This window comes from Amphiura filiformis, unplaced genomic scaffold (assembly GCF_039555335.1).
Source record: "Amphiura filiformis unplaced genomic scaffold, Afil_fr2py scaffold_214, whole genome shotgun sequence".
NCBI lineage: Eukaryota > Metazoa > Echinodermata > Ophiuroidea > Amphilepidida > Amphiuridae > Amphiura > Amphiura filiformis.
The window spans coordinates 38,698-55,059 of NW_027305678.1; the positions used below are offsets into that span (position 1 = coordinate 38,698).

The window sequence follows — 16,362 nt, forward strand, 5'->3', positions numbered from 1 at the left end:
ATAAACGAAAGAATAACGAACAAACCCAGGCTATATATACAGAACAGTACGAACACATATCGGACAACTTCCGAACATGTGTATTCGGCACACTCCGTTTTGTCGACGGACTAAACAAACATCACCTAACACGAAACGCATTTGGCGGATAATAGCAGGACATATGAAGAACATAAAACGAACATTGACGAACATTGACGAACACTAACGGATTTGCTAAAATACCATCCGTTTCTTATACGGAAGACCGATCCGGTGTAGTGTGACACTAACACGGTCTGGGTCAACGTACATCACCGAATGCAAAAATATGCTATCCGGTGGTGAAGGCCTCACAGGAACGTATTTGCAACGAACACGGGCCGAGTGCAACGAACAAAGAACGAACATGAACGAAAGGAGAGCGAACAAACTCCGGCAATATGCAGCACCATACGAACACACATCGGATAAATACCGAACATGTGTATTCGGTACACTCCGTTTCAAGTTTTGTGCATGCACAAAACTTGCCGACGGACTTAACGAACATCACCTAACACGAAACGCATTTGGCGGATGATAGCAGTACATAAAAAGAACATAAAACGATCATTGACGAACAACAACGGATTTACTAAATGCCATCCGTTTCTTATACGGAAGACCTATTCGGTGTAGTGTGACAGACCTATAATAGATTAAACAACGTAGATATGTTGCATACACTATTGTACGTACAATAAAAAGTTTGAATACTGCTTAAGCGGACGTGGTTTTAACCAGTACAGACAAAGACACAAATAAAGAATTTCTTCAGCAATCCGGTCGAACTCTACGCAGATTTGCTTAACAAAGTAATGATAGGAGCTGGTCATGACGAGTGTCGACTTGTTAGAGTTATTTGGAGAAAGGGACCACACAGGAAAAAAAAAGAGAGGGAGAAAAAGGGGGAAGAGAAAGAAAAGGTTCAGCTTGAATCCTACGTGAGGACAAGTTTGGTTTGTGTAGGTAAGTAATGACGAATGTCGACTTATTAATATTAGGAGTCATTGGGAAAAGGGTCAACACAGGGCAAGAAAAGAGGGAGAAAATGGGGGAGGTTCATCTCGAACCCCACGTGAAGACAAGTTTGGTTTGTGTAGGATGGTAATGACGAGTGTCAACTTATTTAAATCATTGGAAGAAAGGGTCGACACAGGGAAAGAAAGAGAGGGAGAAAATGAGGGGGGGGGGAGTTCATCTCGAAACCAACGTGAAGACAAGTTCGGTTTGTGTAGGATGGTAATGACGAGTGTCGACTTATTTAAATCATTGGGAGAAAGGGTCCACACAGGGAAAGAAAGAGAGGGAGAACAGGGGAAGAGAAAGAGAAAGTTCAGCTTGAACCCTACGTGAGGACAAGTTGGGTTTGTGTATGTAGGTGCCTCTTAAAAAAAAGATGTCAACCATTCGATGTACCAATTTTTAAAGAAAACTGGACTCATCGGTAGCCTATACCTACGGCTCTAAATGTTAAATAAATTTGCACAAAATGACCAAAATGCAGCTCAAAATAATGGTATCCCCAAATGATATCAGGTTGTAGACATACAGCTGTGTCTAAAAAAATACCTTAATTTGTTTTCAAAATATGCGATAATCACAAACAATTGTACAAACATCCCTATCTATAGATAATTATAAATTCGAAACATGATTTAATACCCACAACTGCATTTTTTTATGGATTTTATTTCATTATATCACTCGTGCTCGCAATTTAAAAGGGTAGAAGCTCTTTGTTGAACCAGCAGGTACACACATGTAACAATGCATCGCGTTGCGTAGTTGCGCAGTTTGTTAACTCGCAGTTTGTTAACACCCTATGTTTACGCACCTTTCATATGCATGCGCGGCGCAACCTATGGATACCCTGATCTCCTAAGAACCTCATGGTCGAATGGCTCCGTTTTAGCTGATAAAATTTGGGTGATTTTTTCAAGTTCTTTCGTCCAATTTTAATATCAAGTTATTAATGGATTTCGATCAAGTGGCTGTGGATTTACCCGATGTTTACGTAATGTGAAGGATAAAGACGAGAAGTGTTGCATGTGAGCTTCGATAAAAGTGCAAAATGTGACCACTTTTAACTTCAACAGCGATGATGATTTAGGTACACGATAACACAATAAATACATAGGTAAGCATTTTTGTTTAGGTGGAAGGAGGGCCTAGCGTGTTACATCGGTAATATACTTCTAATCAACGTTTCTGGATCAGGAAACAGGTATAGCAAAAGATAAGCTATGGTAACAAATTCAGCAAACAGGGTTGAAAATTCAAAATTTCTTAGATTTTGTCAAAAACCACACCAAGGGATTCTCTTGGTCATAACGATTCAGAAAAAGTACAGTTTGACCCAACTGAGACTTATCGTTCTTGAGCTATAAGCAGAAGGTCAAAAATTGGGGGTGGTCACTTTGTTTGGACACACAGGGAATCTACACAGGGAAGACATAATTAAACCAATTTGAAGTTACCATAAAATACCATTTGGTCACTTCATATGGCTTAAATTGAAACTGACATACAGCAAAATATCAAACGTTATGTAAAATGACAAAACAAATGCTTGACTCAAAAAAAAAAAAATGTCTGTATTACTAAAATATGGCTACCTGAAAGCGTTTTAAACCTGCTATGGAAATGACACTTGGTAACTGAACACCCAGAAAACTGATTTGCAAATAGCAAGTGACAAAAACTCGTTATGCGTCGTTATTCTTTCGCAGCTCTGAGACAAAAATTAAAGTCAAACCAATCTCGGCTAAGCTCCATAGTTGTTGTCTTCAGTAGATAGCACGAGAAAACAGTACAGATCTGGAAACCACGTCTGCAGCTAATTGTGCTGCTATATATGGACTGCGGTATTGCGCCTTCTTTAAGGGTAGACGAGGTATTGTTGGTCGAAGCAACCTAAAAATCGATTTTCATTATCTAGATCAATATATTATTGAAAAACAACACCCTGATGCTTTGCAAAAGTTCATTCTACAAATCGTATACTTAATTTATTGTTATTAATGAGTTATGTACGTTTTACAAAAGTGTGGTTGTTTCAGCCCTCTTTACAACGTAACTCAAGAACCGCAGCACCTATAAAAGTATATTTGTGATATTTTAATTGTTCTACACACTCGCTATGAATTGAGCAATGCAGTTTTTGCCAAAGCTCACTACTATTCGGAAGATGCTGTGAACTACCAAGTCCGATTGTGAATGATTAAGAAACACAATTATTTCCAGTGGCAGTTACTCCTTATACATGTAGTTATACCTGATACATTGTAAACAGATGACAAGAAAGTACAATGTGAATAAAGTGAAAATTTACAACTTGTTTCATTTGGAGTACAGTATTTGAGTCCATGACTGAAATTTGCACGGTTGTTTGATGGGATCATTTATTAGTTTTTCAAACAAAACATCATGTATAACTAAATTTTAGGCTTGAACAGCTAAAAGTGATATCGTGCTAATGTATACAGATGCTTTTGAGTCGTTCTCAACTTTAATTTCTTCTCTTTTACAAAATTATTCACTTTTATGGTATTTTTTAAAGCTTTTTCGGATATAAAATGTATCTATTAATGACAAAATTGGTGGCGCTATTTAGTTACTGGAAATTACCCTTTCAAGCTTTTAATACAAATAATTCCTTTTATTGTTTGATAAAATATGTTTATAAAATGTCCTTGTTGCTTGTTTCACCTATTCCAGCTGTTCTAATGGCGGTATTAATCACCTAACCCTTGCAAATAAAGAAATATGATTTAGGATAAATAGCGCCATCTATAGTTTGCATTTAGTTAGTAATGAAGCCAATGCTATATACATCAAACAGCCGTGTTTGATGTTCAGTACTACATGTATTTAAAACCACTGATACACAAGAATTTGGAAAATTACCTTAATTTTTTTTTTAGATAATTGATCCAAAAAAAAAAAACACCTTTGGGTTCAATTTGGATGTTTTTTCTGTCTTTCTTTCAGAAAAGGAAACCCAAAACATAAAACATGAAAATTTGATGTTTTATGTGCAACGGTAAAACAAAATCAAGTCTTTACATTTTGCTTCCATTTTGGTACTCTGTTTTGAGCTCAAAAAATGTTATTCAAAACCATACCTGACAGGGGGGATTGATTTGCCTTTGTGATCTGCGCAATTAACCCTGTTCATTACCAACATTTGGTTGGTTACCTTGGTTACCATCAGGCTGCTCATTTACAACTTCTGCCTCGTCAAGAAGTACATCACCTGGAGGCAGAAATACATCTGACTTTGGTTCAGCCTGTGGGGGATTTTGCATGTTACTGTAACGCTTACGTATCTGGTCAACATGACGCTTCCACACACGACCATCAGTCAGCTTCACTTTGTAGGAAACTGGGCCAGTTTGAGCAATGACATGACCTGGGAGCCATTTTGGACCTCTAGCTGCATAATTGTGAGCAAAAACTGCATCTTGAATTTGAAATTCACGCTCCTTTGCATGCATATCATGATTGTGTGCTTGTCCAAATTGCTTCTCCTGGACACGCTTCTGCAAATCTGGGCGTACCAAATCCAATCGTGAACGAATTGTACGCTTCATTAGCAATTCAGAGGGGGACTGACCAGTAGTCGTGTGGGGAGTGACTCTATATTTCATTAGAAACCTTGCAATTTTGGTTTCAAGTGATGACTTGTCATTCATTTTCTTCATAGCGTCTTAGAAAGTTTGGACTGCACGTTCGGCAAATCCGTTAGTCGCTGGATGGAAAGGTGCTGAGCGCACATGCTTAATTCCATTTTGTTTGAGGACATCTGCGAATTCCGCACTAGTGAATGCGGTGCCATTGTCCGAAACAATGGTCTTGGGCAGTCCATGCGTGGCAAACACTGTGCGAAGGGTGTCAATCGTGGCTGTAGAGGTTATCGAAGACATAATTTGCACATCCAACCACTTGCTTTGTGCGTCGACAATCACCAAGAAATTGTGTCCCAAAAATGGGCCCGCAAAGTCAATATGAATTATGGCCCATGGTTCTTGTGGCCATTGCCATGGGTGTAAGTGTGCCCTTGGCGGTGATTTGCGATTAACTTGGCAACTGTCACAACGTCGAACCATCGCTTCGAGATCATTGTCAATTAAGGGCCACCAGCCAAGGATTTCATACGCGAAATACCGGGGTGTGTATCATGCAGTTCTTCTGTGATATACTGGCGACCTTGGGGTGGAACTACCACGCGAGAACCCCACATAATACAACCGTCGTGCAGACTCAACTCATCTTGACGATGAAAGTAGGGTTTGAGCTGCTCATCATCATGGGGAATTGAGCATGGCCATCCATTCTGTACATAGTCTTTTACTTTGGCTAGCACAGGGTCTCGGTTTGTCCATAGTCTGATTTTGTCAGCATTTACAGGTGTACATTCCATTATGTCAAATACCAGAACATAATCAGCTGGTTCTGGCGTACGCATACCTCCACCCTTTGGAGGCAAAGGCAGTCTACTGAAGGCATCAGCATTAGAGTTTGCTACACCTGGTCGATACTGCAATTTGTATAGATATGCAGAGAGTGTGAGGCTCCAACGCTGCAAACGTGATGACGCCATATAGGGTATTGCTCGTGCTTCACCAAATAAACCTAGCAAAGGCTTGTGGTCGGTGGTGATACTGAAATGTCTACCATAAAGGTATTGATGAAAATACTTCACAGCAAAAATGACCGCTAGCCCTTCTTTGTCTAGGTGCGAGTAGTTCTTTTCTGCTGGCGTTAGCGTGCGGGAAGCATACGCGATAGGATGCTCTGTTCCATCTGCATCTGTGTGAGCCAGCACCGCCCCTACTCCGTAGGGACTGGCGTCACATGAGACGAGTAAGTCCTTATCAACATCATAGTGGACTAGGACGTCCGCTGATGCTAGCATTAGTTTGCAAGTTGCAAACGCGTCCTGTTGGGGCTTGCCCCACCTCCATACGCAGTCTTTGTGTAGCAACTTGTGGAGGGGGGCAAGCACTGTGAACAACCGTGGCAAAAACTTGCCATAATAATTGAGGAGTCCTAAAAAGGACTTCAATTGAGTGACGTTGGTCGGCTCAGGTGCCTTTGATATTGCGTCTAGTTTGCAATTTGTGGGCTGCAACCCGGCAGCGGAAATTCGGTGACCAAGGTACGTGACCTCTGGTGCGAAAAATGTGCACTTGTCCTCGCGTAAGCGAAGTCCCGCCTCTTCGAGTCGCGACAAAACTTTCTCCAAGTTTTGTTTGTGCTCTGCTTCAGTAGCACCGCTCACCAGCACATCATCCAAGAAACAACACGTGAATGGTATGTCGGCCAACAAGCTGTCCATGACACGCTGGAATACCGAGGGCGCTGATGCGATACCAAAAGGGAGCCTCATTAGCCGAAAGAGGCCTAGATGTGTATTAATGGTGCACAATTCCTGCGATGCTTCATCTAACTCTAACTGGTTATACGCATGACTTAAATCTAGCTTACTAAATGTCTTACCACCAGAAATCTTAGCAAATAACTCTTCAACACGTGGCAGTGGGTATTTGTCAGGGACCAAAACAGGGTTAACAGTGGCTTTGTAGTCTCCACAAATTCTAATATCACCTGATTCTTTGACAACGGGCACAATTGGTGTAGCCCATTTTGAGAATGTAACGCGTTCCAACACACCATCCTGTTCCAGGCGTCTTAATTCTGCTTCTACTTTAGCTTTGTAAGCGAAAGGCACTGGCCTCGCTTTGCAGAATTTTGGCTGTGCATCAGGTTCTACAGCAATGTTCACCTTGTGACCTTTCAAAGTGCCCAAATCACCAGAAAAGAGTGGTTTGTGTTGGGATGTGACATTCTCAGATTCCAAAGTGTTCACCCTGTACACTTGTTTCCAATCTAATTGTAGTTCTTTTAACCACAATCTACCCAACAAAGTAGGACCCCTACCTTTGGCAACAATAAGTGGTAAGACCTTGCTCTGACCATTATGTCCCACTTGCACTTGAGCTACCCCTAAAGTTTGAAGGGGTTCTTGATTGTATGTATATAAGGTATAAGGCCGTGTGTCCTGAACTCGCCACCCTTAGCATTACATGACAAATATTATGAATTTTTACACCAACCGGGTTTCTAATTAGATTATCTTGCCTATTCATCAACCCTAAACTAGCAAAAGTATACATTTCTGGAAAGCTGTAGGCATAAGCAATTCAAATATATACATTTCAACTCATTTATACAGGGTGACCTGCAAGTTATACAGGGTGGAATAAAAAAGATTTTGATAAAACATGGGTCACTCAATGCATTGCTTATTACCAACTTACAGTAATAAACTGGAAGTAAACAACATTCATTTGGTTAGAGGATATGGAGAGCCAACTGACTTTGGAAGAAACCAAAATCACAGCTGTTTGGTAATCTAGGAATATAAGGTGTCCCAAAGTATGTTAGATTTTTTTACAATTCAACATATTTTGAACCTAAACATTTTCCTCCTAACCCATACAGAAAAAATATGTCCATATTTAGATTCCTCGTCAAATTTCCCTTCAGAAAATCTATACTTTGACTATGATAGGATAAGTAATTAAAATTTTACAGTAACTTTTAGATTTTGAAGACATCTGCATTACTTACTACAGTGTTTAATATGACAACGGGTAGTTTTGTATGGAAAAGTTTGTATTTTCTAGACTAAACCAATCATAAATGATTAAAAACAATTAGTAGAATTGTTTAGCTGTAAGGCCACGAGTCTTTTAGATGCTAAATAGAGTCCAAATCCAACTTACAGCCTTTACAGAAGCAGATTACGCACTAAAAATACCAATCCCATAGAGTTTGTGTTTACCACATCCCCCACCACCACATCCCCCACCACCGCCACCCTGCCCATTCTGAATTCTATGAAGCACAGTGTCAGTATTAAAAAAGTGCAAGTATTTCTTTTTACAGGGTTGAAAGTGCATTTTATTTAGCAATAAAATGAGACCACAAGCATGACAATAACTTCTTGCTTGACAGAGATATCATCATTTGTTTTGAGTCGACTTTGACAAAATGTAACGTCGCCACCTTTTTTTGGTGGCGAGCTCAAGACACGCGACCATAATCAAGTGGGGTCAGGGGGACCACCTCTGGTCCACCCAGTTTGCTAATAAATTCATCTTCATTCATTATGCTATCCCCTGACCCTGTATCCAATTCCATGACTACACTTGTATCATTTAGTGACACGGACACAAGAATGGGGTCTACCCTTTTAGGACTACTACCAGTATCTTGAACTTTGTACATACCATAACTAGTGTCATATGCATAATTATCAGTATTACTACCTGAACAAGTACAAAGATTATGAACACTGTCCTCATTAGGATTACTACCAGTAGCATTATTATTGTCTGTGACATGGTTGGTTGAGCTACCTTTTCTAGCGAATTTTCTACACGCTGCTTTTATGTGACCTTTATTCTTACAAAAATGACACTCGGCCTGCTTTGCCCAGCAAGTTGACGGTGAATGTCCATCAGATTTGTTACAACGGAAGCAGCGCTTATTTACCTCGCCCGATTGAGGTTGCGATTTGTAGCCAGTGCTGGTGCTAGGTTTGCGTGGACCGCGAGACTGACGTCGCTGACCTTGACCTAGTTTGTTGACTGACTGTGATGACGCCTGATGGCCACCTGTGCTCTGCATGAAGGTTTGTGCATTGGCCTTCGCTTGCACCCAAGTATTGGCAAGCTCTACCGCTTTCTTGAAAGTTAGTTTTTCACCTTGGTTCAGTAACGACTGCATCAGTCGCTGTTCTTGCAATCCAGAAACGAACCTGTACCTGAGATTGGCTTCCAGAACATCGCCGTTATATTCACACTTCTCAGCCAACCCCTTTAGTTCGGCGGCATATGTGGATACTGATTCATTTGGTTGACGAAGTCTGTTAAAGAATTTGCACCGCTCGACAATTACACTCAGAATTGGAACTGAATGCTTTTGCATTGCCTCAGTTATTTCTGTGAATGAACATTCTGTGGGCTTCTTAGGAAAGAGTATCTTGCAGAAGGTTGCGTACGTCGAAGCACCTACTACGCTATTTAATATAGCCCTCTTGCGATCATTGTCAGTGATTGCATTTGCCTCAAAATATTGGGACAGTCTGTCGATGTATCTTTCCCAAGTCTCTTCTTTGCTATCAAACTCACCAGTCGAGCCGAAAGTAGCCATAATCCTCGTCGTCAATGTGGTAAACCCAAATATGAAGTGGCCAATGAGGATGAAAGAAGAATGCGGTGACAAACATATATTTAGTTCAGCAGTGTTATTATCGTTTCATTCAGTACCACGCCATGTTTATCAGAGAGCGAGCTTTCCTTAATTAACCTATGACCTGAGTGGGTGACAGGCTGTCACTAACTTTATCGGCTGCTACACGAATATCAATCTTAAGCTTTACTACAACTAATATGTACGGTCTTTGTTGTCTTCAGTAGACAGTACGAGAAAACAGAGCAGATCTGGAAACCACCTCTGCAGCTGATGGACTACTGTATTGCGACGTTATTAAACTACCTATTAATATCACTTTATAATAACATGTACGGTCAAACTGATGGCGCCAATTTTAGGTTTTTCAGACAATCTTTTTTTTTGTCAGCGCCTTTGAACTCTGGCAAAGGATATCACATTTATTAGGGTGGTTTTTTTTCTGTTCTCAAAAACCTCAAACCGGCTAAAATATAGCGTTTTTAGCATATTATCATTCACATGATGCTATGAGATATCAGGGAATGCTAGTAATACAGAGAAACAAACATAAGGAATTTGTTCAGCAATCCGGTCGAACTCTACGCAGATTTGCTGGAGAAAGCAATAGTAGCAGCTGGTCATGACGGGTATAGACATATTGGAGTCATTTGGAGAAAGGGACAACACAGGCAAAGAAAAAGAGGGAGAAAATGGGAAGAGAAAGAGAAAATTCAGCTTGAACCGCACGTGAGGACAGGTTTGGTTTGGGTAGGTAGGTGCCTCGATGTACCAATTTTTCAAGAAAAACTTTTTGGCTACAATGAGGCAAACTTTTTTTGAAAAAAAGTTAAACATCTATATAATACAAATATTGATGTCGAAAATGCTGTAATTGCAATAGCCCGAAATACCGAGTAGCCGCAAATGCGACCCTGTTTGCGGAACTCATACGTCCCGTATGGTAATCTTTACTGAGTACCCTGGGCTTGAACACCACAAGTCATTAAGTTTTTAGCAATTTTATTTTTCTGTTCAGTAGCACCAAAATGTACTAATCTGTTGAAAGCATCCCATGTTCACTCAAAATTGAAAAACCCAGGCGAGCTATATTTTCTCTTACACAAAAAGTAAGGGTTAACATCTTCTCGGGGTCTGTGGGAGTCACCAATCAAATCCTGCAGTTAACAGAATAAACACGGCCAAATTAAAAAGTCACCACTAGTTCCATCCCTATTTAATCAGAGTCTGATGAGTTTATGGCAAAATAGTTTATATAATAAATTTCTATACACTATCCTTCGAAGGTTAATACCAACTATATACTAGACTTAGCTGTGGTCAAAGACCACGAACACAGCCGTGTTGTGTACACCCCATAGACACTGGGTAATATAATAAAAATGCATGTGTGCAGGTGGCATCACTGTCCTACTTAATTTGAGGGAGAAGATGCATTTTAAAGGTGTTTCGTTTTATACCGGAAATGACCCCTTAATAACCTTTGACCCCAAATAAAAAAATACCACATATACGATGAGCGGAAATTGGGTCAACTACTATTATCCCATCAGGCAGCAGTGTTTTATTTTTCCTCGAAAGTCTTCTAATTTGATAAGGGAATGACTTTTTCCTATAATGATGTCGAAATTAGGATTTCATATCAATAATACGAAGGAAATAAGTGACATGTATGCAAATACAAGCTGTATTTGAGAACAAAAATCTTGACACCTGACCTGACGTTGTATAGTGGCGCCATTTTGTGTGGTTGTTCGTACTTGTGTTCTCGAGTCAATCAACACCAATCCAGACTTATTGGCGATAGCCTGCCAGCATGATTATTGTTTTTTAAAGTGTGTATATAAAAGCACCATACTACGGACATTTCATTTCTATACAGCCACAATGGTCCAAAAATACGATCTTTATTCATCACGTCCATTGGCTCATTTTCTTACGTAGGAACAATAGGAATTTCATGACATCGATGATGTGAAACCAGCCTATTCAACTATAGACCCCAGAAAAGGATCATGATAATAGGCCCACTCAGTGGCGGATTTAAGCTGTCAGCAAGTCAGCAGTTGCTGACAAGGCCCCGCTGTTATTTTGGCCAAAGGGCCTCCTACTTTTTTTTTCTGCTTTAAATGTTTTCTACAAGGTTCAAAGGTGCGGTGGGTAGAATAGTACTGGAAAAGGTTTTATATATATGCCCGTGCATGCAAGAGGACATTCTATTTATGCCAGCATTTATGATTCTTGAAAAGTTTCATTTTGCCCGTTTCGGCCCCCAGCAAGAGGTCAAAGCTCAAGGGCCCAGGGGGCCAAATTTAATATTTGGGAATACAATTTCTATAGAATCAGGACTACGAATTGGTACCTAGAGCATTATACATTCTCAAAATACAAGTAGGTCATCTAGTATATAGGCACAGGGCTCCCAATGTTCGATATAAGGGTATCATCAAAGCTGGCTCTAAAACTACAAAGAACCCCGTAGGTGGACCGTGATACAATTAGACATAAAGGTCTTTCTCCTCAGATATGATTTTTGCCAATTTTAACCCAGATATCCAATAGGCCCACTTGGCCCTTTGTTGTAATTTAACATTTGAGGCCCTCTGCCCCAGGGCCTAAAATGTTTTTAAAAAGTAATTTAAAGCAAATATAACAGTTCATGGTTCTGAGTTGATTCATCCAGCACTTGGGCAGTGTACCTTTCATGGGTACGTGATAATAATATTATGGGCTACAGGACCCAGATAGGCCCAGTGCCCCAAAAACGTGGGGCCCCAAAAATTGCCCTGTGCATCTTCCTTTTAGACCCAAACACCATGTTTTGGGCCAAAATAGGGTACACTTTTGCCAGCGCGAAACGTGCACTGGCCATGTATATAACAAAATTCAGCTTCATTTTTGGCTGAAACAGACTGAATTTTTTCCGTGCTTCACCCGCAAATGTCATAGTAAAATCAAAAACAAAATATGCTCGGCTCGCTTTAAATTGTTATGTTTCCGCCGCAATCGTATACGTAAGTCAAATTAAACTAAGCCACTTGAGTGCATATGCCTTCCTCACAGTGAGTTTGGGGCCCTCCAAATGTTGGCTGGGCCCAGGGCCCCAAAAAGACAAATCCGGCCCTGGTCAGGGCCCTAAGGTGCATAGACACAGATCCGGTGGGGTGTATGGGGGATAAATCCCCCTTTTGCACCATGTTTTAAAAGTTTCCAAATGTTTTTTTTTTCCGCGCGCTTAGCGCGCATTTGTACCATAAACTTATTTTGTCGCCAAAAGGTCCTGGATTTAAGATTTTTTTCCAACCGGCCCATCCCCTAATGTCAAAATTCACGCCAAAAGGAAATATTCCTTGTTCTTTACTATCTACCGTTGCATTCACAAATTTGATAACCCCTCGATTTGGGTATAGAATAGTGTGAAATTGAAATTTACCAAATGTACATCAACTTTTACTTCAAATAGTATGAAATGGAATGAAGGCCTATTCTCGCACTACGCGCACATATCTTATAACATTGGGCCGCACTGGCAAAATGTTTTTCTTGCCCTCCTCCCGACAAAAAAAAAATCAGGTACGGTCCTGATTTCAACTCTTTCCTATTGGGCCCCATGGATAGTTTGCTGACAGGCCCCTTTTCCTTAAATCCGCCTCTGGGCCCACCCGACCGTCAAGCTGCCTTTCAGCGACTGCACGTGTGCGCGCTCTCAGTAATATGCTTTTATCGATTGGCTCCAAACAAAGGATTTAAACCGACGTCCTTCGCCGTATTAAATCATGGCGCAGCTCAGTGCAGTCCATTTAATCAAATGTTGTCATCAACCTATTTGATAGTAGTGCATTTTGTACTGTCGAGGGTAGATTGCAATCATTTATTGAATGCATTTGAGAAGTCCGCCATGTTTACGGTATGATACGTCATATGCACAACTTCTATTTTAGCACCCTCGATTTTATGCTATTTTAGACTGTGTACGAATCCCAAATGAACATTCATAAATAATAATAAATACATTTCGGATTCCGTGTAGCCTTTGCAGTTTCAAAAATAATTTGATGGGCATGGTCAAAACGTTTTTTGGTTACTAAAGGGGGTCAATAAAGTTTGGCCAAATTAATACACAGTATAACGAAAGTTAAAATCATGTTTTTAGGCTTATGTAGGTGGACATGAAGAATTGCATACACCATATATATATATATATATATATAATAGGCCTACAGGGTGTCCCAGAAAAAATTACCGGGCGAATCAATTTGGACGTAAGTCGAGAAATAGACATCACAATCCAAAAATCTAAACATCATCGTGTAGCCCATCTTATTTTGCATCTTATACGTCCATTTTACTGGAATCGGTTGACTGATTGCGAAGAAATGAGCAATTACATAACGCATGTGTCAATTCACTTCATTCCAAGTTTGAAAGAAAGATCATTCAACACAATGCGCACTGGTTATCTGTCAATGGGCTTCATATTTTGTTCTGTGAACTCCTTTTCGTTCTTTTTAAACAATCTGTTTCTTGCAAAACATTTATTAGGTTTTGTTCAAATTTGAAAACCTACACGATATTAAAAGCTTGCATGTAAGATGATGCTCGGTACTTGTAAATATCTTTTTGCGTTAATGTTGATGTGAATGTTGGATATATAACTATTGCATAAAGAATTCCAGCTGGCTTAAAAAATTACACACACATTAATGTTTCTGGAATATTTCCAAGAAATTGTAATGCAAAGTTTAAATCTTTTAAAACTTCAACATTAATGTTGCATGGTATCAAAAATCACACGTAAATCTGTAAGCACTTGATCATTGTCATTCCTGACTCAAATGTTCTTCGGAAAGTTAAAATATAACACATTTGCACAACTTAAAGATTTAAAGATGGAAAGCTTCCAATTGCAGAAATTAAAGTTTTTTCGAACAAACTGATATTCATCTTCAGTGAAAGCATGAATCACATAACACCGCCGGATTATAGAATAGATAACGTGGACTAAATTTAATGAGATACACAGATTTTAGGATGCGGGTAGCGAGTCATGAAAAAAGCGCTTTTGATCAAACTTGGAATGAACTGCGTTAATGCGTGTATTATGTAATCGCTTATATCTTCGCAACCAGTCAACCGAATCAAATAAAATCTTCGTATCTGATACACAATAAAATAAGCTATGCGTTACATTTTAAACGTTTCAATTCTAATGTCTATTTCTCGACTTACGTTCGATTTTATTCCCACGGTAATTTTTTCTGGGACACCCTGTATTACACAACAAAATTAAATCATGACAATTCCATGATAGATCTTTTTATTACATGTAAATGAATGGTGCCGTGACATGGAATGTGCATAATAATTAGGGCCTATGTATAGTAGCCGATACAAACAGAAACTACTGTGTCCCTTGATCAAACTTCAATTATTAACACGTGTTCGTGAAATTGCGTTTTTCAACATTATTACATTCACGGCTCGTTTTACAGAGTTGACAGTAATCATGGGCGTTGGGTATACTCGATTATTAAATTGTATTAATTAAAATATGTTTTCAATGCAGATAGACTGTGTTTGCAACAACCCTATCTGTAGTAATTCAATAATATTTGACTAGAATTCTCTCATGCAGTCAGGGTGTTCCGCAGTTTAGCTTTCACTTCAGTTTTGCACTTTCTAGATGGTATAAAGTCACGTAAACTTCAAAGATTATAATGCAATAAATAGGGAAAAAATAAATTTATTTTATAAGGACATGATATACACTACAAACAGTTGATTATTCAACTCATTTAACCCAACATAGATTATTATTGAAAGATACGAGACGTCATCATACTTCCGAGTCAAGCTCTGCCTGTCCGAAATATTAATGCCCTCAAACAAGGTCACAACGTCATTTCAATAACAATACGCTAATTTACATAAGAATATGGAAATATTACATGCAAATGAGCTGGTGCCACATCCTGATTTATTGATCCATGGTAGAAGCTTATTATCAAGGTGATGACACTAAATTCACGGTTGTTCTATTAGCAACGCAAAACCTATGAAAAATTCCGCTGGTTTACTAGCTAGAAAGTGAGGCCAGTTATCGATCCGTTATGAATAATTCATGTTCGACCCCTTGGATCATGTTAATTGATATTGGCAAATAACAACGTTGTTAATTTTGCCTGTTCAATGAGAGTATAGCGCCCCCCCCAATACATCTGGGCACAAACTAGGCGAAAACGATCCAGTTTAATGAAATGGCGGACGGGTATTCCCATCAGGCACCAGTGATATGTTTTTACAAAGAAAGTCTACTAATTTGATATTAAATGACATTTTGCAATAGCAAAGTCAAAATTAGGACTTGCTGTCAATAATATGAAGAAATATGTGACAGAGGCAAGGTGTGAAATACAAGTAGTATTTCAGTTACAATAACCTTTGATACCCGACATGACCTTCCATCATGGCACCTTATTCGTCTTATGTATTTCTATTATGCTCTCAAGTAAAATAAAATACCGATCTGCACTAAGCAGACGGAATGTTACTTGGCTCCCAGCATGAATTATTGATTTTATACGGAGGTAAAGAAATGCACAGTGTATGTGCAAGCCGTGAAACAATACTCCAAATATTTACGGTAAGTCTGAATAGTGGTCACATGTTGACATATCATGTGTTCGGGAAATCACGTGGCAACATTTTAAGACTTCAGGCTTATTTACTAGTTAATTGCCATTTGTACTCTTTATTATTTATCTTTGTTAATTAACATATATTTTAAATTCTGATAAATCGTGGTTGGCTGCCTATGATATCTGTTAAATTCAATGTTTTATGAATATAATTCTACCACGTAGTGGGGGTCACTCAGCAGAATTTCACACCACCTGACTTAGCTTGATTTCGAAGCTCTGCTCTTCAAATTCATGTAAATTTCAAAGTTTATACACTTAATATATTTAATATGATACTAATTTTTTGTTATAACCAACTGGTATACACGAAATATACTGGCTTATTACCTATACAGAAAGGTGATTATTAGCCTTCACTCAGCAATTTGACATGCCT

The 16,362-nt window shown here is 39.2% G+C and overlaps 1 protein-coding gene across 1 annotated transcript; it reads right to left on the reverse strand.

Annotated features, from left to right (window-relative positions):
- Positions 1–4,187: 4,187 nt before the first annotated feature.
- LOC140145320 (uncharacterized) lies at positions 4,188–4,727 on the reverse strand. The gene has a single exon (XM_072167078.1). It carries the CDS (start codon positions 4,725–4,727, stop codon positions 4,188–4,190), a length of 540 nt encoding a protein of 179 aa, XP_072023179.1.
- Between the last annotated feature and the right edge of the window lie 11,635 nt (positions 4,728–16,362).